The 24528-nt window shown below is 40.6% G+C and overlaps 1 protein-coding gene across 2 annotated transcripts in view; it reads right to left on the minus strand.

The window, feature by feature from the left end:
• Positions 1 to 24528, minus strand: part of TEX55 (testis expressed 55) — a 96450-nt gene that overhangs the window by 70506 nt on the left and 1416 nt on the right. The window contains exons 2-4 of one of the 2 annotated variants that reach the window (XM_073618077.1): positions 14993 to 15055; positions 10400 to 10453; positions 6819 to 6872 (exon numbers count right to left, since the gene is read on the minus strand). In XM_073618077.1, the coding sequence (XP_073474178.1) occupies positions 6819 to 6872; positions 10400 to 10453; positions 14993 to 15043 (159 nt within the window). In that variant the 5' untranslated portion in view covers positions 15044 to 15055. The remainder of the gene's footprint in view (positions 1 to 6818; positions 6873 to 10399; positions 10454 to 14992; positions 15056 to 24528) is intronic. The other variant, XM_073618078.1, reaches the window with a different exon arrangement.

Raw genomic sequence — 24528 nt, forward strand, 5'->3', positions numbered from 1 at the left:
TGTTCCTACTAAGTAGGAACAACAATATGTCTCCTCCCCCAGTCATTCCTATCCCCCATACAGTTAGACGACATCTAGGGAACACACATTTAACCCCTTGATCGCCCCCTAGTGTTAACCCCTTCCCTACCAGTGCCATTTACATAGTAATCAGTGTATATTTAGAGCACTGATCACTGTATAATAGTCAATGGTCCCAAAAAAATGTGTCAAAAGTGTCCAATCTGTCCGTTGATTTGTCGCAGAACCACTAAAAATCGCTGATCATCACCATTACTAGTAAAAAAAAAAATACCATAAAAATGCCATAAATCTTTCCCATAGTTTGTAGACGCTATAACTTTTGCGCAAACCAATCAATATACGCTTTTTGCGATTTTTTTTTTTTAACCAAAAATATGAAGAAGATTACATATTGGCCTAAACTGATGTAGAAATTGTGGTTTTTAAAACATTATTGGAGATATTTATTAAAGCAAAAAGTAACAAATATTGTTTTTTTTTTCAAAATTGTTGCTCTCTTTTTGTTTATAGCGCAAAAAATAAAAACCGCAGAGGTGATCAAATATCACCAAAAGAAAGCTCTATTTGTGGGAAAAAAAATGATATTAATTTTGTTTGGTTACAGTGTTGCATGACTGCACAATTACCAGTTAAAGTAGCGCAGTGTTGAATAGCAACAAATGCCCTGGTCATGAAGGGGGTAAAACCTTCTGGTGGTCAAGTGGTTAATTATATATATATATATAGATACACACATACTGTATATGGTTTGGTTTGTAGCCATGCAGATCTAGTCTTCCTTTCTGCTGATTCCTGACACAGTGATGACATCACTGGGTCTAAAACAGGATATGTAAAAATAATAGAAAAGCTTTATTTAAAAATGTCATCATTAGCAGGTTTAGGGCAACAGAGGAACCAGGGAAGGCAAAATATAAGCAGATCAACCAGTTCCCGCCCGCTGTATAGACAAATGACGGCCAGGTGGGACCACTGTAGTTCTGGGAGGACATCCTATGACATCCTTCCATTCTTGGCGCGCGGTGATTGGTAGTGAGCTGTGTCCCCAGGACACAGTGCAACACTGATTGGGGTAAAGAGCCAATGACAGCAGCTCTTTACCACGTGATCGGCTGTGTCCAATCACAGCTGATCATAATGTAAACACACTTGTCGGTTATTGGCTTTCCTTTCATTACGCTGTCACAGCATGAGGAGAGGAGAGAGCCGGTAACCGGCTAGTGTGAAAGAGGACATCTGCACTGATAATCAGGACACTGATCATTAGTATCCTGATAATCAGAGCAGCCCCATCAGTGCTTCCTATCAATGCCAATTAGTTTCTGCCAATCAGTGCTGTCAATCAGTGTCTCCTCATCAGTGCTGGCTATCAGAGCCCTTTAGTGCTGCCTATCAGTCCCCATCAGTGCTGCCAATCAGTGGTGTCACTCAGCGCCCATCAGTGCTGCCAATCAGTGCTTCCTCATCAGTGCCGCATATTAATGCCCATCAGTGCCACATATCAGTGTCAATTATCAGTGCCCATCAAGTGCTACCTATTATGCCCCGTACACACGATCGCACATTCCAACAAAATCCATCAGATTTTTTTCCGACAGATGTTGGCTCAGACTTGTCTTACATACACACTTTCACACAAAGTTGGTCGGAAATTCCGAACGTCAAAAATGCGGTGACATACAAGACGTACGACGAGCCGAGAAAATGAAGTTCAATAGCCAGTGCTGCTCTTCTGCTTGATTCCGAGCATGCGTGGAACTTTGTGCGTCGGAATTGTGTACACACGAGCGGAATTTACGCAAACGGATTTTGTTGTCGGAAAATTTAAGATCCAGATCTCAAACTTTGAGTGTCGGAAATTCCGATGGAAATAGTCAGATGGAGCCCACACACGGTCGGAATTTCCAACAACAGGCTCCGATCGCACATTTTCCGTCAGGAAAGTCCGATCGTGTGTACAGGGTACAAGTGTCTGTCAGTGCTGTTTATTAGTGCCCATTAGTGCCACATATCAGTGCAGCCTCATCGGCGCCCATCAGTGGTGCCAATCAATGCCCGTCAGTGCTGCCAATCAGTGGTGTCAATCAGTGCCAATCAGTGGTGTCAATCAGTGACCATCAGTGCTGCCAATCAGTGGTGTCAATCAGTGCCCATCAGTGCTGCCAATCAGTGGTGTCATTCAGTGGCCATCAGTGCTGCCAATCAGTGGTGTCATTCAGTGCCCATCAGTGCTGCCAATCAGTGGTGTCATTCAGTGCCCATCAGTGCTGCCAATCAGTGGTGTCAATCAGTGCCCATCAGTGCTGCCAATCAGTGGTGCCAATCAGTGCCCGTCAGTGCTGCCAATCAGTGGTGTCAATCAGTGCCAATCAGTGGTGTCAATCAGTGCCCATCAGTGCTGCCAATCAGTGGTGTCATTCAGTGCCCATCAGTGCTGCCAATCAGTGGTGTCATTCAGTGCCCATCAGTGCTGCCAATCAGTGGTGTCAATCAGTGCCCATCAGTGCTGCCAATCAGTGGTGCCAATCAGTGCCCGTCAGTGCTGCCAATCAGTGGTGTCAATCAGTGCCAATCAGTGGTGTCAATCAGTGCCCATCAGTGCTGCCAATCAGTGGTGTCATTCAGTGCCCATCAGTGCTGCCAATCAGTGGTGTAAATCAGTGCCCATCAGTGCTTTTTCATCAGTGCCACATATTAGTGCCAGCTATCAGTGCCCATCAGTGCCGCTTATTAGGGCCCATTAGTGCCGCATAACAGTTCCTCATCATCAGTACAGCCTATTAGTGCCCATCACTGCAGCATCATCAGTTCCGCCTCATCAGTGCACAGCAATAAAGGAGAAAAACTACATTTTTTTCTTTTAAAATGTTTGGTCTTTTTTCATTTGTTTAACAAAGAAAAAAAAACCCCAGCAGTGATAAAATACCACCAAAATAAAGCTCTACTTGCGTGAAAAAAAAATGATAAAAATGTCAGGCGAGTGGTTAAACTTCAGCTTTAACGAAGGAAGAAGAGCTTATTGATATATCGGGTTCAGTACTCTTCCTCTGTCGGGTTTCTGGACTCGTCTGCTAGAATCTTTGCTGAGCGGTTCACATAAAGCCGTCTGTAAGCTTCTACCATTTGTGACAACATACAAGTGTGAATGTGGATTTGCCAAATATCATGACAACTAGAAAGAGGAAGAGATCTGATGCTGCAGACGTTCGCTGTCAGCTGCCACCTCTGACACCAAATTACAGCAAAACCGCAGGAAGCACACAGCCACAGGTTCCTCATTAACTTTAAGAAGCTGGAAAAGCCGATGTTCAGCACATCCGTAGGGATGGAGTCAGCGGCTGAATAGGAAAAAAAAAAAAAAGGGAAATTACATTTTAAAATAGATTTTGAGCTTCCAAATTCTTAGAGAGGGGGGTGAGCCAAAAAGGTTGAGAGCCACTGACTAAAACTGGTCATAGACGCAGGAACCGGCTGAATTCTGATCTGTCTATGGGCGGGCTGGTTGTACTGAAATCGATCCATCGATCGTCTTCACTACAACGTTTTTTGTTTTTTTTTGACTGACCACTGCTGACAGCTATGGCCGCCAACAGTGATCATTGTATTCTGCCAGTGGGGACGGCTCCCTGGCGACAGAACACAATACCACTACAGGAGGGATTTCACTAGACATGCGCAGATCTTTTTGTTCCGAACTGAAATTCTGACGAATTTTTTTTTTTTTTGGAAATTCTGAATTTCCAAATTACAATAGTACCGAGTTTAAACGAATCCGAAATAACGAAAAACAAAAATTTGTACGAAATTTAAATTTGACTTGTTTTCAAATACTTTTCGAATTCAAATAGTTTTTTATCTTTGATTATATTTAACAAATTTTTTAATATTGGTGTCTTTGGTGCTCACCTCTATACCAGACATATCATCTCCATAAAAATCCTATTTAATTTGGAAGGAGTTTGTTGTCTCTTTCCCTTTCCAAGTTTTTGAATTCGATTCATTATCAAATTCAAATAATTTTCGAATTTCCAAAGAGAATGAAATAGAATATAAAATAAAGGAATAGGATAGAGAAAAAAAATGGAATAGAAAAGAATATAACAGAAAATAAAAGAATACAATAGAGTCAAACAGAACAAAATAGAATAGAAAATAAAAGAACAGAATAGACCATAATATAATAGAAACAAATAGAATAGAGTAACATAGAAAGAAACCATCTTCTGAAATTTGATTTTGAATACATAAGAAAAAAATAGAATAGAAAAGAATAGAATAGAAAAAAAAGAATAGAATAGACTATAATAGAATAGAAAAATAATTTAAAAAAAACAATAGAATAGAATGGAATAGAATGAATATAACCATTTCCCAAAATTCAAGTAGAATCAATTTGAATTGGAATAGAAAAAAAGAATAGAATAGACTATAATAGAATAGAAAATAACAGAATAGTATAGAAAAAAAACAATAGAATAGAAAAGGAAGAATATAACCATCTCCTGAAAATCAAATTTTCAAATAGAATAAATTTGAATAGAAAAGAAAAGAATAGAATAGATTAAACAAATAGAAAAAGAATACAATTAAAAAAAAAATAGAGGGGGCGTGTCCGGCCGGCGGAGAGAATGGCCGCATAACTCAGAGCTCCGGCAGCCTCACACTCTGAGCAACACACAGCGACAGCGGGGAGAGGTCACCTCAGGCTCTATACCCACTCACCAAAGTGGGAGTGATGACCAAATGGCAGAAAGTAAACAGGCAGCCTCACGGACTTCTATCCAGTGGCACCTCAGAGAGGTAGGCAGAATGGCGCCGGCCCCAGCTCCATGGGAGCGATCCCAGCCTGGTCATCAAGCTGCAGGGAGATACACCATCACCCAGCACAGAGGAACTGGAAGAACGCTCTCCCCATCAACTCCCACCACTCACAGCCCAGTGAAATCTAAGCAGCGCAGGGAGGAGGATGAGTTCTCCCCTGCACCGCAGCACATTCCCCCTCAGGCCTCTCTACAGAACATGCCCCCAGGATTATCACTTGATGTGTTCCCAGCCACAGAACAACCCATTTCTGAGAATACCATGAAAAACTTACTTCTCTCCCTTAGAAGCACTCTGTTTAATGATCTCTCAGACATGTTTGCACCCTTAAATGAGACTGTCCAAACACACGCTGTTAAAATCCAACACTTAGAAACTAAAATGGCGGATCTGTACACTGCACATAATGACCTTGTTGATGCATACGCTGACCAAGAATCTGAGATGCAATGCCTCCAATATAAAGTAGCGGACCTAGAAGATCGCTTGAGGAGCAACAATATCAAATTTAGGGGAATACCTGAATCCATCCATCCATGAGTCCTGTGTATAGGTGTCATGTGTCCTGTGTATATGTGCATGTGTCATGTACCTCTGTCCTGTGTATATGTGCATGTGTCATGTACCTGTGTATATGTGTATGTGTATATGTACCTGTGTCCTGTGTATGTGTGCATGTGTATATGTACCTGTGTCCTGTGTATGTGTGCATGTGTCATGTGTATATGTACCTGTGTCCTGTGTATGTATGCATGTGTCATGTGTATATGTACCTGTGTCCTGTGTATGTGTGCATGTGTCATGTGTATATGTACCTGTGTCCTGTGTATGTATGCATGTGTCATGTATATATGTACCTGTGTCCTGTGTATGTGTGCATGTGTATATGTACCTGTGTCCTGTGTATGTATGCATGTGTCATGTGTATATGTACCTGTGTCCTGTGTATGTGTGCATGTGTCATGTATATATGTACCTGTGTCCTGTGTATGTGTGCATGTGTCATGTATATATGTACCTGTGTCCTGTGTATGTATGCATGTGTCATGTATATATGTACCTGTGTGCATGTATCTGTGTGCATCCTACCTGTGTCCTGTGCATCCTCCGTGTGCCGCTCTGCACCGATCAGCGTGTGCGGCGGCCATTCACTGTTCAAAAGCCGCACCTCCTCCTCATCCATGATAGGCAGAAAACTCAATTTCCCAGCAGTCAGCGGTCAGCGAGGATGAGAGAATGTCTGTGATAGGCTGTACACTGACTGCCTATCACAGACAAGGAGGCGCGGCTTTTGAACAGTGAGAGCCGCTGCCGAGTGTAATGTAGCACACGCTGGCCGCCGTCTGCCTGCATGACACGCTAATCATGTAGGCAGACGGCGGTATCTTGTGCATAAGTCGAGGGGGGCACTTGCAGCCCCAAAAAAGGGGCTGAAAAATTTGACTTATACTCAAGTATATACAGTATTTAATTTAAGGCGACAAAGCAACAAAATGTGATTAATTTCAAGGGTGTGATTCTTTTCTATATCCAACGTATTTAATATTTGCTTATACTGGAGTTCGGCTTTAAACCATCTTTTCCTGAAATATTCAGCTTGAATCCAAAGATTTCCCCCTGCAGTGTTTTTTTGGAAGCTACTAGATGTCCTCAGTCTGATAGCCGGCATCATTCAACCCACTTCCCCTGAACCCAGGTCTTTAAATACACTGCTGGTATAAACTGCTTGTAAAAAAAAAAAAAGTCAATGATGTATTAATGACTATAGAGCTGCAATAATTTGTGTCTTTTATATCTGCCTGAAGTTTAACTTTAATGATACTCAGAGCTTTTAGTAAAATAAATTAAATTCCGTTCAGGTTTATCTACTTTAACTGAATGAAATAATTAGCACAAGATATTTTTTTTTTTTTTTTTTGCAGCCACTTGAACTTTAAAGATTTAAACACCTGTATCATATAAAATCCACTTACTTGATCTTGGGGGAAGTTGTCAGGAAGGGGACCCTCAGGAATATCCACACCCGCCTGTGTAGGAGACGATAAAACCTCATTAAAGGCAAGTAAAATGTTACTGCTAATTAACCATCTCAGCTCCAGAAGATTTACCCCCACTTCATGACCAGGCCATTTTTTGCTATTCAGCACTGCGCTACTTTAACTGGCGATCATGGAACGCTGTACCCAAACTATATTTGTATCATTTTTTTTTTTTTTTTTACGCAAATAGACCTTTCTTTTGGTGGTATTTGATATGTTTATTTTATAAATGAAGAAAGACACTTTTTTTAAAAAAAAAAAAAAACAAAGATTTACTTTCTGCTATAAAACATATGCAATAAAAAAAATTTTTCATAAATTTATGCCAAAATGTATTTTGCTACGTCTTTGGTAAAAAAACAAAAAAAATCCCAATAAATGTATATTAATTGGTTTGGATGAAAGTATAGCGTCTACAAACTATAGTGTATATATTTTTTATATATTTGTGATGAGCAGCAGTGGAGGGACACCCTAGACGATGTCCATGGAGACGAAACGCGTTGGGACGGTCCACACTGCTGCCTAATTGATTCTATATCAGCGCTATTTTTATCTTATTCATGTGAGTGTTTTTTACTTCATTAAATTCATCCCTGTTTTACAGAATTATGCTATGATCCCCTTTTGCTTTCCTTTTTGACATTTTCTACATGCCTGTGGATTTCTGAGTTCCGGTCTGCCTGTGGCACTACATCTCCCGTGACTCCATTTGGCTGCCATCCGTGCATACTGACGACACTGATCCAGAGTCCACCCATCTTTACTCAAGCTTGTTTGACACGCAGAGCGTATGCTCTAGCATGTTCAAATGATCTGGTAAGCCTCCCCTATTCTCGGTGGTGGTTTTCTTCACAACTATATATATCTACTGTTTGCAAGATTTCCTCGTACTCAGACTGGGAAAATATTCACATCTATTATCATTTATGGACTTTTTTTCATTTTAGAGAGCACTTAATTTTGTATATCATTTTTACTTAGTGTATTTATGTTTCCATCCTAGTGCTATTCATATATTTCACTGGGCAAATCATCCTTTAGCGCTACACTTTGCTGTTTTTGTTTTGTATACCATTCTTTCAATGTGGTGTGTTAGGTGCTGATTTTGTGAGCAGCGCAGAATCATCTTGTTTTATAGTGTATATATTGGAATTTAAAAAATGAATATACTAGTAATGACGGTGATCAGCGACTTACAATGGGACTGTGATAGTGCGGTGGACAATCTGACACTAACTAACGCTAAGCGGGAACTGGCTAACTGCCAATGACATCACTAGTGACACTAATACAGTGATCAGTGATTAGACACGTGCAATTAATTTAGTTCCGAATTCATTTTTTAACGAATTTCAACAAATTTGTTAATTCGGAAATATCCGAATTAGTGAAAACCTGTTTAACGAATTTTTGTGAAAATTTGTAAATTGGAATATTCAAAAAATTGTAAATTTGAAAGTTTGAAATTTCAGAAATTTGAAATTCAAAAATCCAATAATTTGAAAATCCAAAAATAAGAACGATAATTGAAAATAACGAAAATTAGAAAATTAGAACGAAAATCCAAAAATTCGAAAACCTGAAAATTCTAAAATCTGAAATAATAACTAACTAATTATAACTTAACTATTACTAAATATTAAATTATAGGTATTGGAATTACCTTTCAAATTTGGCTGTTGAACGTAACGAATACGGATTGAACCGAAGTCACGAATTATCCAAAATAACAAATGCCGTATCTAAACGAACTGAATGTAACAAATTAATAATAATAATTAACAGGCTTTTTATTATTAGTTATTATTAATTTGTTCCGTTCCATTCATTTAGATACGGCATTCATTATTTCGGATAATTCATAACTTCGTATTCGTTACGTTCACTAACATCCAAGTTTGGAAAGGAAATTTAAATACCTATAATTTAATAGTTAGTTATTATTAGTTAGTTATTATTTTGAATTTTCGGATTTTCCTTCTTTCGAATTTCCTGGATTTTTGAATTTCTGAATTTTCGAATTTACCATTTTTTGAATTTACGAATTTACAAATTTTGATCATAAAGAATGACCCGAAAAACGAAAAAAAAAAAACAATGAAACAAAAACGAAAACTAATGAATTTTTCGGCACTGCACTCTTTATTTACAAGTCTATCAGTGATAATACTATACACTGTCACTGTACTAATGACACTGGCTGGGAAGGGGTTAACATCTCGGGCTGGATATCTTTTAGCAAAATACCAATCAATTAATTTGGAATCTTTATCTTTTGGTCTGGCTTCCTTCCATGTTTGAATGTTTTTTTTTCTTTCTTTTGGACTGCAGAGTTGGAGGGGTTTCAGGTGCCCACATCACTGCCTGGTGTCATGACACCTCCTATTGTATGTCCATCTGCAGGGTCCTCACAAGTACCAAAGACTCCAGCTGCAGTGCGCTAATGTTCTGATGAGGCGTGGCAGCAAGATCTTGTGGTGGAGGACTGCAGCAGTGGATCACTGATGTTCACTCCAAAGGTGCGACATGGAGGATCATGTGACGACTCACTCAGTAAGCAGAAAAGTGTGGGGGGAGGGGAGGCAGTAGGGGTGGACCACCAGACTTCACTACTGGGAGAGGCACCACAAAGAGTCACAGGACAGCTAACTCAGGCAAGGTTAATAAAAAGTGGAGGGGGACTGCAGTAGTGGACCACCAATCTTCACTACTGGAAGAGGCATTATGGGGGTCACATAACAGCTGACTCAGGTAAGAAGAGATGTAGCAGTGGACCACCAGTCTTTACTACCAGAGTAGGCCCCCATGGCCGGTCACAGAACAGCTAACTCGGGTGGAAAAAATGTGGGAGGCGGAGGACTGTAGCGGTGAACCAACAGTCTTCACTAACAGAGTAGGCCACCATGGCAGGTCACATGACAGCTGACTCAAAAGTAGGGGGGGGATGTAGTGGTGGACCACCAGTCTTCACTACTGGAAAAGGCATTATGGGGGTCACATGACAGCTGAGTAAAAAAGAAGGGGGGGTGTAGTGGTGGACCACCAGTCTACCTTACCAGAGTAGGCCACCATGGCAGGTCACATAACAGCTGACTGAGGGTGGGTAAAATGTGGGGGGGGGGGCTGTAGTGCTGGATCACCAGTCTTCACTACTGATTAGGCCACCATGGCAGGTCACGTACCAACTGAATATTGAAATTTCCTAATTTCCGAAATGTTCCAATTTCCAAAATTTTGCAATTCCCGAAATTTCGAATTTTTTGAATTTCAAATTTCCAAAATTTAGAATTTCTGAAATTTCCATTTTCTGAATTTCCGAATTTCCAATTCCCAAAATCCCGAATTTCTGAAATGTCAAAAATTCGGAAAATCGAAATTCGGAAATTCAAAATTTCGGAAATTGAAAAATTCGGAAACTCGGAAATTTCGGAATTAACGAATTTGTCAAAATTCATTAAAAAACTAATTCGGAACTAAACGAATTGCACATGTCTAATATAAAATCCACTTACTTGTTCTTGGGGGAAGTTGTCAGGAAGGGGACCATCAGGAATATCCACACCCGCCTGTGTAGGAGACGATAAATCATCGTTAAATGCAAGTAAAATGTTACCTCCAATTAACCATCTCAGCTCCAGAAGATTTACCCCACTTCATGACCAGGCCAGTTTTTGCTATTCAGCACTGTGCTACTTTAACTGGTGATTGCGCGGTCATACAACACTCTACCCAAACTACATTTGTATCTTTTTTTATGCAAATAGAGCTTTCTTTTGGTGGTATTTGATCATATTTTTGAAGAAAGACAATTTTTCTTTTAAAAAACAAGATTTTTTTACTTTCTGCTATAAAAAATATCCAATAAAAAAAATTGAAAAATCTAATTTCTTCATAAATTTATGCCAAAATGTATTTTGCTACATGTCTTTGGTTAAAAAAAAAAAAAAAAAATCCCAATAAGTGAATATTAATTGGTTTGCATGACAGTTATAGCGTCTACAAACTATAGAATATATATTGGAATTAAAAAAATAAATAAAAAATGAATATACTAGTAATGACGGTGATCAGCGACTTATAATGGGACTGTGATAGTGCGGTGGGCAATCTGACACTAACTAACGCTAAGTGGTAACTGGCTAGCTGCCACTGACATCACTAGTGACACTAATACAGTGATCAGTGATTAGACAAGTGCAATTAATTTAGTTCCGAATTATTTTTTTAACGAATTTCAACAAATTCGTTAATTCGGAAATATCCGAAAGAGTAAAAACCCGTTTAACAAATTTTTGTGAATATTCGTAAATTCGAATGTTCGAAAATTCGAACATTCGAAAATCCAAAAATAAGAACGAAAATTCAAAAGAACGAAAATTTTAAAATGAGAACGAAAATTTGAAAATTCTAAAATCTGAAATAATAACTAATAATAATTTAACTATTACTAACTATTAAATTAAAGGTATTGGAATTTCCTTTCAAATTTGGCTGTTAGTGAACGTAACAAATACGAATTTATCCAAAGTTACGAATTATCCAAAATAACGAAATGCCGTATCTAAACGAATTGAACGTAACGAATCAATAATAATAAATAACAAGCTTTTTATTATTATTATTATTATTAATTTGTTCCGTTCCATTCGTTTAGATGCGGCATTTGATATTTTAGATAATTTGTTATTTTGGATAATTTGTAATTGTTACATTCACTAATAGCCAAATTTGGAAAGGAAATTTCAATACCTATAATTTAATAGTTAGTTATTATGTTGAATTTTCGGATTTTCGTTCTTTCGAATTTAGGGATTTTTGAATTTACAAACTTTCGGATTTTTCAATTTACGATTTTTCAAATTTCCGAATTTTCGAATTTCAGAATTTTCGGATTTTTCAATTTACGATTTTTCAAATTTACGAATTTTGATCATAACGAATGACCCGAAAAACGAAAAAAACAAAACAAAAAACAAATGAAACGAAAACTAATGAATTTTTCGGCACTGCACTCTTTATTTACAAGTCTATCAGTGATAATACTATAAACTGTCACTGTACTAATTACGCTAATGGCTGGGAAGGGGTTAACATCTCCGGCTGGATATCTTTTAGCAAAATACCAATCATTTCATTTGGAATCTTTATCTTTTGGTCTGGCTTCCTTCCATGTTTGAATGTTTTTTTCTTTCTTTTGGACTGCAGAGTTGGAGGGGTTTCAGGTGCCCACATCACTGCCTGGTGTCATGACACCTCCTATTGTATGTCCATCTGCAGGGTCCTCACAAGTACCAAAGACTCCAGCTGCAGTGCGCTAATGTTCTGATGAGGCGTGGCAGCAAGATCTTGTGGTGGAGGACTGCAGCAGTGGATCACTGATGTTCACTCCAAAGATGCGACATGGCGGATCATGTGACGACTCACTCAGTAAGCAGAAAAGTGTGGGGGGAGGGGGGGCAGTAGGGGTGGACCACCAGACTTCACTACTGGGAGAGGCACCACAAAGAGTCACAGGACAGCTAACTCAGGAAATGTTAGTAAAAAGTGGAGGGGGACTGCAGTAGTGGACCACCAATCTTCACTACTGGAAGAGGCATTATGGGGGTCACATGACAGCTGACTCAGGTATGTAGAGATGTAGCAGTAGACCACCAGTCTTTACTACCAGAGTAGGCCACCATGGCCGGTCACATAACAGCTGACTCGGGTGGGTAAAATGTGGGAGGTGGAGGACTGTAGCGGTGAACCAACAGTCTTCACTAACAGAGTAGGCCACCATGGCACGTTACATGACAGCTGACTCGAGTACAAAAGTAGGGGGGAATGTAGTGGTGGACCACCAGTCTTCACTACTGGAAGAGAAATTATGGGGATCACATGACAGCTGACTCAGGTAAGTAAAAAAGAAGGGGGGTGTAGTGGTGGACCACCAGTCTTCCTTACCAGAGTAGGCCACCATGGTGGGTCACATAACAGCTGACTCAGGTGGTAAAATGTGGGGGGGGGGGGCTGTAGCGCTGGATCACCAGTCTTCACTACAGAGTGGGCCACCATGGCGGGTCACATATCAACTGGATCAGGTGGATAAAATGTGGGAGGGCTATAGTGGTGGATCACCAGTCTTCACTACTGGAAGAGGCACCAAGGAGGTTCACAAGACAGCTGAATTAGGTGAATATAAATTTGAAGGAACGTTAGCTGTGGGCCAAGCATGGAGGGTCACATGATCCCTGACTCAAGTGAATAAAAAACTACCAGAAGAGGCAACCATAAAGGGTCACATGACAGCTGACTAAGGGGGTAAATGTGTAAATGTGGGGGGAGGGGGACTATAATGGTCCACTACCAGTCTTCACAAGCAGAAAAGACACCATAGAGGGTCACATTACATCTGACTCAGGTTAATAAGAAGTGGGGGGGGGGGGGGGGACTATAGTTGTGGATCCTAAGACTTCACAACCAGAAAAGGCAACCATGAAGGATCGCAAAACAGTTGACTTAAATAAAATAAAAATAAAAATTGGATAAAATGTGGGAGGGACTATAGGGCAACCATAATGCTGATGTGGACACATAAAAAAATGAGTTTGATGCCCCTGCCATAGAGGGTCACATGACAGCTGACTAAGGTTAGTAAAAACTAGAGAGGGACTGTAGTGGTGGACCACCAGTTTTCACTTTCGGAAGAGTTGCCATGGAGAGTCACATGACAGCTGACTCAGGTTGGTAAAAAGTGGAGGGGGACTATAATGATGGACCACCAGTCTTCTCAATCAGAAAAGACACCATAGAGGGCCACATGACAGCTGACTCAGGTTAGTAAAGAGTGGAGGGGGGACTATAGTAGTGGACCACCAGTCTTCACAACTGGAAGGGGGCGCCATTGAGGGTCACATGACAGTGACAGCTGACTCGGGCTAGCAAAAAGTGGAGGGGGACTATAGTGGTGAACCACAAGTCTTCACAACTGAAAGAGTCGCCATAGATGGTCCCATGACAGCTGACTCAGGCTAGTAAAAAGTGGAGGGGGACTATAGTGGTGGACCACCAGTCTGCACAACTGAAAAAATCACCATAGAGGGTCACATGACAGCTGACTCAGGCAAATAAAGAGTGGAGGGGGACTATAATGGTGGACCATCAGTCTTCACAACTGTAAGAGTCGCCATAGAGGGTCACATGACAGCTGACTCAGGCTAGTAAAAAGTGGAGGGGGACTATAGTGGTGGACCACCAATTTTCTCAACCAGACAATACACCATAGAGGGCCACGTGACAAGTGACTCAGGCTAATGAAAAGTGGAGGGGGACTATAGTGGTGGACCACCAATTTTCTCAACCAGAAAATACACCATATAGGGCCACCTGACAGCTGACTCAGGCTAGTAAAAAGTGGAGGGGGACTATAGTGGTGGACCATCAGTCTTCACTACCAGAGGCGCCATGGAGAGTCACATAACAGCTGACTAAGGTTAGTAAAAAGTGGAGGGGGACTATAATGGTGGACCACCAATCTTCTCAACCAGAAAATACACCATAGAGGGCCACATGACAGCTGACTCAGGCTAGTAAAAAGTGGAGGGGGACTATAGTGGTGAACCATCAGTCTTCACTACCAGAGGCGCCATGGAGAGTTGCATAACAGCTGGCTCAAACTAGTAAAAAGTTGAGGGGGACTATAGTGGTGGACCACCAGTCTTCACAACCTGAAAAGACACCACTGAGGGCCACATAACAGCTAACTCAGGTTAGTAAAAAATGGAGGGGGACTATAGTGGTGGATCACCAGGCTTCACTACCGGAAGAGTCACAAGATAAGAGGCTCGGATAAGTAAAAATTGGGGGTTAGGCTGTAGAGGAGGCCAACCAGTCTTCACTACTACTACTACTACTCAGCTGAGCAAATAGTGGGAGCGGGGAGCTTTCATTGTGGGCAATAGTTAGTTGGTAAGAGAATATTCTACCAACGCCATATGTGTAAACTGTATAACAGCGTAAGATAGAAATAGTTAATGAGACATGAACATGCTGTGTTTGCTGCTATGCGTTGTCTCCAACCTGCAGTATAATCACTGCAGCCCTACCCACCCAGGTGTCATACCTACCCACTCTCCATCTGGCAGCCTGGTGGGCGCACTTTCTATCACATCATCCATGTTGTTGGTGTTCTGAAAAAGAAACATACAGCAGATTAGTAAAGGCGTTAAATGTTACTTGACTATGAATACAATTTATAGTATCTCCAGACATGTCCCCAAAGAACGATCACAGCTCTACCAACCGACCCCACCACAGCAAATCCTACTGCAATCTCAGAAGAAAAACAAACAAAAACAAATCCAATAATGGTGACAAATCATCACATGAAAGATTACAAAGATCGGGACCTGTGGAACTCCGCGGCACATAACAGCGGTCCATGGTTTGGTCGATCACGAACCTGGCGTGCCAGAAGAATCATTAACATGCAGACGAAGATCAGAAGACGGGGATCTGTCCAGCAACAAACCTCCTGTAATAAAGTGCCTGCAGTCTGGAGGAAGGAGCACATGGGGCACATTTGGGCAGCAGCATTGCCAGTCTGTGGGGGGGGGGGGGGGGTAGATGTACTAGCAGATTTAGATACACTAACAAAATGAAACTGAACTCCAGCTAATACTTTATAATACAACATACCGTTTTTTTTTCCTTTGGGATAAAGGATTTACATGGATAAATAAAAGCTGATCATTGTAAGCACCCCTGCCAGTGGTAAATGGTTGGTCTCAACTCTTTAACTGCTAGATTTGCAGGACAGCTTGTCTTTTTGAAAAACTACAGACTTATTGGCTGGATCAGCAGGTAAAAAATATAGGAAAGAAAGCCTAAAAAAAGAAAACTAATGCAGCCATGACATCTAGGAACTGGCAAGCTGCAATATAATAAAATGCTTGCTTTTGGATGTAATATCACTTTAAATATATTACATAAAGGATACAATCCACTTTTCTGCACCAAATGCCTTTTAAACCCATTTTTAAAATGGGATTTGACTCGTTTTTTTTTTTCTTTAGAAATGTCAGTTTTGCTGCAGAATGTTATACAGTGCCTTGAAAAAGTATTCATACCCCTTGACATTTTCCACATTTTGTTATGTTAAAACCAAAAACGTAAATGTATTTTATTGGGATTTTATGTGATAGACCAACACTAAGGGGCACATAATTGTGAAGTGGAAGGAAAATGATAAATGGTTTTCAAATTTTACAAATAAATATGTGAAAAGTGTGGTGTACATTTGTATTCAGCCCTCTTTACTCTGATACCCCTAACTAAAATCTAATGGAACCAATTGCCTTCAGAAGTCACCTAATTAGTAAATAGAGTCCACCTGTGTGTAATTTAATCTCAGTATAAATACAGCTGTTCTGTGAAGCCCTCAGAGGTTTGTTAGAGAACCTTAGTGAACAAACAAAATCATGAAGGCCAAGGAACACACCAGAGAGGTCAGGGATAAAGTTGTGGAGAAGTATAAAGCAGGGTTAGGTTATAAAAAAATATCCCAAGCTTTGAACATCTCACAGAGCTCTGTTCAATCCATCATCCGAAAATGGAAAGAGTATGGCACAACTGCAAACCTACCAAGACATGGCCGTCCACCTAAACTGACAGGCCGGGCAAGGAGACCATTCATCAGAGAAGAGCCAAGAGGTCCATGGGAACTCTGGAGGAGCTGCAGAGATCCACAGCTCAGGTGGGAGAATCTGTCCACAGGACAACTATTAGTCGTGTTCTCCACAAATCTGACCTTTATGGAAGAGTGGGAAGAAGAAAGACATTGGTGAAAGAAAGTCATAAGAAGTCTCATTTGCAGTTTGTGAGAAGCCATGTGGGGGACACAGCAAACATGTGGAAGAAGGTGCTCTGGTCAGATGAGACCAAAATTGAACTTTTTGGCCTAAAAGCAAAACACTATGTGTGGCGGAAAACTAACACTGCACATCACCCTGAACACACCATCCCCACTGTGAAACATGGTGGTGGCAGTCTCATGTTGTGGGGATGCTTTTCTTCAGCAGGGACAGGGAAGCTGGTCAGAGTTGATGGAAAGATGGATGGAGCCAAATACAGGGCAATCTTATGCCACGTACACACGAGCGGACTTTACGGCAGACTTTGCCCGGCGGACTTTTCGACGGACTTTATGACGGACTTTTTGAATGAACGGACTTGCCTACACACAATCCACCAAAGTCCGTCGAATTCGTACGTGATGACGTACAACCGGACTAAAACAAGGAAGTTCATAGCCAGTAGCCAATAGCTGCCCTAGCATGGCTTTTTGTCCGTTGAACTAGCATACAGACGAGCGGACTTTTCGACCGGACTCGAGTTCAACGGATAGATTTAAAACATGTTTCAAATCTAAGTCTGTCCAACTTTTGAGAAAACAAAGTCTGCTGGAGCCCACACACGATTGAATTGTCCGACCAAATCCCATCCGCCGGGCAAAGTCTGCCGTAAAGTCCGCTCGTGTGTACGCTGCATTAGAAGAAAACCTGTTATGCCCCGTACACACGGTCGGGTTTTCCTACGGAAAATGTGTGATAGGACCTTGTTGTCGGAAATTCCGACCGTGTGTGGGCTCCATCACACGTTTCCCATCGATTTTCCGACACACAAAGTTTGAGAGCAGGCTATAAAATTTTCCGACAACAAAAAAAGTTGTCGGAATTTCCAATCGTGTGTACACAAATCCGACACACAAAGTTATAGAAAGCTATTGGCCACTGCCCCGTTTATAGTCCCGACGTACGTGTTTCACATCACCGCGTTCAGAACGATCGGATTTTCCGACAACTTTGTGTGACCGTGTGTATGCAAGACAAGTTTGAGCCAACATCCATCGGAAAAAATCCTAGGATTTTGTTGTCGGAATGTCCGATCAATGTCCGACCGTGTGTACGGGGCATAAGAGTCTGCAAAAGACTTGAGACTGGGGCGGAGGTTCACCTTCCAGCAGGACAACGACCCTAAACATACAGCCAGAGCTACAATGGAATGGTTTAGATCAAAGCATATTCATGTGTTAGAATGGCCCAGTCAAAGTCCAGACCTAAATCCAATTGAGAATCCGTGGTAAAACTTAAAAATTGCTGTGGATGCGGCATTCGTTATTTTGGATAATTCGTAACTTCAGATAAATTCTGTATTCGTTACGTTTTCTAACAGCCAAATTTGAAAGGAAATTCCAATACCTATAATTTAACAGTTAGTTATTATTAGTTAGTTATTATTTTGAATTTTACAGATTTTTGAATTTTCAAATTACGAAAATCCAAAAATTCGGAAATTTGAAATTCGGAAATTCAAAAATTCGGAAATTCAAAAATTGGAAATTCTAAAATTTGAAAATTCGAAATTCGGAAAAATCAGAAATTCGACAATTTGAAAATCCGAATTCTCGAATTTCCAAATTGCAAATGTTCGAATTTCCGAAAAAAGCAAAAAAAGAATGAAACGTAAACGAACAAATTTTTTGTCAGTACACATGTCCATTAAAAAGTTAAAAAAAAAAAATGTAAAAGTGTACATACACTTATAGGCGTGAGATATCGCCGTGAACGTCGGAGTGAGCGCAATTCTAGGGCCCTATGGCCGGGTTCACATATGTCCGGTATGTAAATTTCCTCAGCAGCGGTTCAGCTGGGAATTTAGATGCGGTTCAGATGAAAATTTTTGGAGCTGGCGGCCAATGGCGTCCTTAACATTAGCTGGTTTGTTAAGGATCGGCCGCCTCGTCCTTAGGATCGGATGACTCCGCCTCTGTTCCCCGCTGACAGCTGAATGTAAAATTGTAATGTAAAAAAAAAAAAATGGCGTGGGGGTCCTCTCCAATCCATACCAGGCCCTTATCCGGGTAAAACAGCCTGGCAGGCCCCTCCCCCCTCCTGAACCATACCAGGCCATGTGCCCTCAACATGAGGGTTGCTTGCTTTGAGGCAGGGGGCATGTTGATGGTCCACATCGCTCCCCTGTGACATCACCGACCAGGGCATGCTGGGTCAGTGACATCGCAGGGGGCGGGGCTAGCCTGTGATGTTGCTGGGTGGCCCCACCCCTAACCTATTTTAGTTCTGTCACATGGTGAAGCAGGCAGAAGGTAGACTTCCTCCTGGGTGGGTTTTGTTTTTTGTTTTTTTGGGTCCGGCGGGCATTGTGATTGACGATGGATCTGAGGACATTGTTTTTTTTTTTTTTTTTAATGTCTGTATTTTTATTACTTTTTGACACTTTTTTTGGTGAATGAGTAGGGGTACAATGTACTCACATGGGGGGGGGGGGGGCTGGGATCTGGGGGCTCCCGCTTGTTAAAGGGGGCTTCCAGATTGTGATAAGCCCCCCACCCACAGACCTCCACAACCACAGCCCAGGATTGTGGCGAAGAGGCCCTTGTCCCCGTCAACATGGGGACAAGGTGCTTTGGGGTGGGGGGAGGGCAGAGTCCCCCCCCGCCCCAAAGCACCCCCCCATGTTGAGGGCATGTGGCCTGGCATGGTTCAGAAGTGGGGGGGGCGCTCGCTTGTCCCTTTCCTGACCTGCCAGGCTGCATAAGGGTCTGGTATGCATTTTGGGGAGGGCCCACGCCATTTTTTTTTTAAATTTTGGCGTGGGGTTCCTCTTAAAACCTTGATTGGGGGGCCCACAAAGTTTTTTTTTTTTTTTTGGATTGAATTTGTGTCCAAAACTGATTCGATGTACTATTCCGATGCGATCCCATAGAAGGCAATAGCTTGGAATTCACATCTGAACCGCAGTGCTCAAAAAACGCACCGCTGCACTGCACCGGACATATGTGAACCGGCTCCATAGAAACTGGTTTAATTCACATGTCATGCAAATCGGATACGGATCAAAACGCATCCAATTCGCATATATGTGAACGGAACTCTAAACTGATAACCTGTAAAGGCTTTTAACCACTCGCTGACCGCCTAACTGGGAAAATACAGCATTACTTTGACGTTAAGTACCGGGGCAATGGCTGCAGCTAGAGGCCATAACACCGGCATTTCCTTTTCCTTAGGTGATTCTCTTTCAGATAAAATTGATCCCTGCAGCGGATTTGCCGCGCGATCACTTTTAGAAGCGGCGGGAGAGGAGCCCCCTCCTGAGCTTACATTACCGATCACTGAGCCCGGGAACCATCCGGGGCCGGCAGTGTCTTCCCATAGAGATAAGCGGTGGCAACATGGCCACCACTCATCTCTATGCCCTTGGAGGACTGGAGCGACGTCATCACGTCACTTCCAGTTTTTGGGCCATGCTTTTTTTTTTTTTTTTTTTTTTTTTTTCTTAAAGCAAAATTTTTTTTTTGTTTTTAACCTTTTGCTTTTAAGGGTAGAGGAGAGATCTGGGGTTTTTTTTAGACCCCAGATAACTCCATAAAGAAGTCATGTCATGCTGTATTGTTATCACAAGTTTGGGATGTTTACCTTCCCTGTGACAACAATAAAAGTGATCACATTTTTTTTTTATGGGACAGTGTAAAAAATAAAAAAAATTTTATAAAATGAATTAAATTTTTCTTATTTTAAGTGTTTGCACCACACATGTGAGGTATCTCTGTGAAGATTAGAGCGAGAGCAAAAAGTCTAACACTAGATCTCCTCTGTAACTCTAAACTGGTAACCTGTAGAATTTTTGGGGGGAAATAGACGTATGAGTGCTGCCAGCATTGCTGCAGAGGTTGAAGGGGTGGGGGGTCAGCCTGTCAGTGCTCAGACCATACGCCGCACACTGCATCAAATTGGTCTGCATGGCTGTCATCCCAGAAGGAAGCCTCTTCTAAAGATGATGCACAAGAAAGCCCGCAAACACTTTGCTGAAGACAAGCAGACTAAGGACATGGATTACTGGAACCATGTTCTGTGGTCTGATGAGACCAAGATAAACTTATTTGGTTCAGATGGTGACAAGCGTGTGTGGTGGTAACCAGGTGAGGAGTACAAAGACAAGTGTGTCTTGTCTACAGTCAAGCATTGTGGTGGGAGTGTCATGGTCTGGGGCTGCATGAGTGCTGCCGGTGTTCTGTTGAGAAGTGCCCCCCATCGAATAGTGCTTGCGCATGCGCAGGATGGAGCCGCACTCCAGCTGATTTGCTGATCAGCTGAAGTGACGTGACCCAGTGTTAATTTAGTCAACTAAAATGACTAAAACATTTTAGTTGACTAAATGAATGCTATTTTAGTCGACTAAAATACGACTAAAAATAAAACAAATGAGATGACTAAAATGCAACTAAAACTAAAATGCCATTTTAGTCAAAAGACTAAAACTAAATTGAAATTTGACTTCAAAATGAACACTGGTCTGTAGTGCATGTTCATACCCAAATACCATAAATAATAACATAATAGATTTTTCACTCCAGCTGTATATAATGAGTTTGGAAATTGTAGAGAAATGTTAACTAATGCACTACAATTTAATTACACCCATTGGATTTTTGACGACTAAAATTAGTTTTAGTCAACTAAAATGTACTAGAGATTTTAGTCGACTAAAACGTAGGACATTTTAGTTGACTAAAATTTACTGGAGATTTAGTCGACTAAATACGTCTAAAACTAAAACAATTGCAGAAGACTAAAATGGGACTAAAACTAAAATGCCGTCGTAGTCCTAAGACTAAAACTAAATCGTAATTTGCTGCTAAAATTAACACTGACGTCACCAGGGTGTAAACAAACATCGTAGGAGGCATCTCTCAATGGGAGATACCATTTTACGGCCACAACTGAAACCTATACAAACAGCGGGGGGAGACCGTAGATCTCACATTGTGCCTCGCTGTTGGGGGGCGGCTTTACAGTGTGCTGACGGTCCGGTTTTGTCTGTGTTGCGGGGCGGGTTTGCTGTGTTGAACGGCTGGTTTTGCCTGCGTCAAAGGGCGGCTTGCAACACAGACAAAACCAGCTCTTCAACACGGCCACTAGCTGTCCCCCCAGCAGCAGCGATGCACAATATGAGAACTACGGTCTCCCCCGTTGTTTGTATAGGTTTAAATTGTGCCTGTGAAATGGTATCTGCCATCGAGAGATATCTCCTACGATGTGCGCATGTCAGCCCAGCTGATCGGCAAATCAGCTGTTGTGCTGTTCTGTACGGCGCATGCTCCGTACATACCGGGCACTATTCGATGGGGGGCACTTCTCAACAGAACACCGGCACTGGGGAGCTACAGTTCATTGAGGGAACCATGAATGCCAACATGTACTGTGATATACTGAAGCAGAGCATGATCCCCTCCCTTCAGAGACTGGACCGCAGGGCAGTATTCCAACATGATAACGACCCCAAACACGCCTCCAAGATGACCACTACCTTGCTAAAGAAGCTGAGGGTAAAGGTGATGGACTGGCCAAGCATGTCTCCAGACCGAAACCCTATTGATCATCTGTGGGGCATCTTCAAACAGAAGGTGGAGGAGCACAAGGTCTCTAACATCCACCAGCTCTGTGATGTCATCATGGAGGAGTAGAAGAGGACTCCAGTGACAACCTGTGAAGCTCTGGTGATCTCCATGCCCAAGAGGGTTAAGGCAGTGCTGGAAAATAATGGTGGCCACACAAAATATTGACACTTTGGGCCCAATTTTAACATTTTCACTTAGGGGTGTACTCACTTTTGTTGCCAGTGGTTTAGACATTAATGGCTGTGTGTTGAGTTATTTTGAGGGGACAGCAAATTTACACTGTTATACAAGCTGTACACTCACTACTTTACATTGTAGCAAAGTGTCATTTCTTCAGTGTTGTCACATGAAAAGATAGAAGAAAATATTTACAAAAATGTGAGGGGTGTACTTACTTTTGTGAGATACTGTATATATATACAGAGAGAGAGAGATATATATATATATATATATATATATATATATATATAGAGATAAAGATATGTGTGTGTGTGTGTATGTATGTATGTATGTACGTGTGTGTATAGATAGATAGATAGATAGATAGATAGATAGATAGATAGATAGATAGATAGATAGATAGATAGATAGATAGATAGATAGAGATATATATATAGAGATAGATATAGAGATATATATAGAGATATATATAGAGAGAGATATATATATATATATATAGAGAGATATATATATATATATATATATATATATATATATATATATATATATATATATATACTAGTCTGACTATATATATAATGTGTGGATGTTCTAAGTAATTTTCTAGCAAAAAAAAAAAAAATACAGATTTTTACTTGTAAACAACAAATGTCAGAAAAAGTATCACTAATGCACAATTTTAAGTAGTGAAGTTTGTCGTCATTTCACAGTCGTGCGCAAAAAAAAAAAAGAATAATCTCCCCCCCCCCCCGGTAGACAAGCACACGTGTGTGCGGTCGTACGAACACCGAACGATCCTTCTCTATGCTGAAACACCAAAAACTGACATCGCTGACTAATGAGAATAAAACTCGGCGTATTCACATAAAAGTCATAAAAGTCAATTCATATGTAATAAATATAAAACAGAAATTTTTAAAAAAAGCAGCGTAATGATCGGAAACGCCATCGGTGATTTAGGGGCGTAATTACTAATCAGCACATTTAGCATAAAATTCATCAAACGCCAATAATCCACGTTAAAGTGGAAATGACTATCGGGGGAGGGGGGTGGGGACACTCCATCAATATCTCTCATATGATGACACATTAGATGACCGTATATCACCGGCGCCATAAATATCACACAATACATATTAAAATCAATCAGTGCATTAACGCCCGTGATTTATGCGTCATCTCAACGCGTTTTATTGAAAGGGCCGTATATAACGAGGGGACGCTTATTCTCTTCCCGGGTAATTTATTCCCACCACCAAATCATTATTTTATCGCCAAGCGCCCCTAATAATTTGGGTCATGAATTTCCTTTTAGATCATTACTCAATATGTCTTCCCTGTGTGACCCTGCGTGAAATATTATTTTTATTTTTCTCAGTTCATGAAATATACAGAGAAGAGGCCTCTTCCATGGAGGACGGTATCTGCATGGAGTCTGCATGTTCCTCCGGGGGGGGAGCCCAAAAAAAAAATAATTATTGAATTGAATTTACTAAAAAAAAAAAAATCTGCTAAAAAAATTTTTTAACTAAAAAATTAATACAAAATTGATATACATCAAAAAGAAATCATCCAGTAAAAAACTAAAATTTTGGAACTAATAAAATGTGATCTACTTAAAAAAAAAACCGACCTATTAAAAAATGTCTTGAACTAATAAAGTAATAATAAAAAATAATAAAATTTGATCTGCTTAAAAATAATGACCTATTAAAAAATGTTTTGAACTAATAAAGTAATAATAAAAAATAATAAAATTCGATCTGCTTAAAAAAAAAAGATTGATCTACTAAAAAACATTTTTGAACTAATTAACAAATAAAATAAATAAAACAATAATATTTGATCTGCTTAAAAAAAAATGGATCTACTAAAACTTTTTTTTTTAATTGATCTACTAAAACGTTTGTTAACTAATAAAATGTGATCTACCGAAACAGAATTAATCTACTAAAAAAAAAAAAAAACTTTTTAACAAATAAACAAATTTTAAAAATATAATTA

This window comes from Aquarana catesbeiana, linkage group LG02 (assembly GCF_042186555.1).
Source record: "Aquarana catesbeiana isolate 2022-GZ linkage group LG02, ASM4218655v1, whole genome shotgun sequence".
Lineage (NCBI taxonomy): Eukaryota > Metazoa > Chordata > Amphibia > Anura > Ranidae > Aquarana > Aquarana catesbeiana.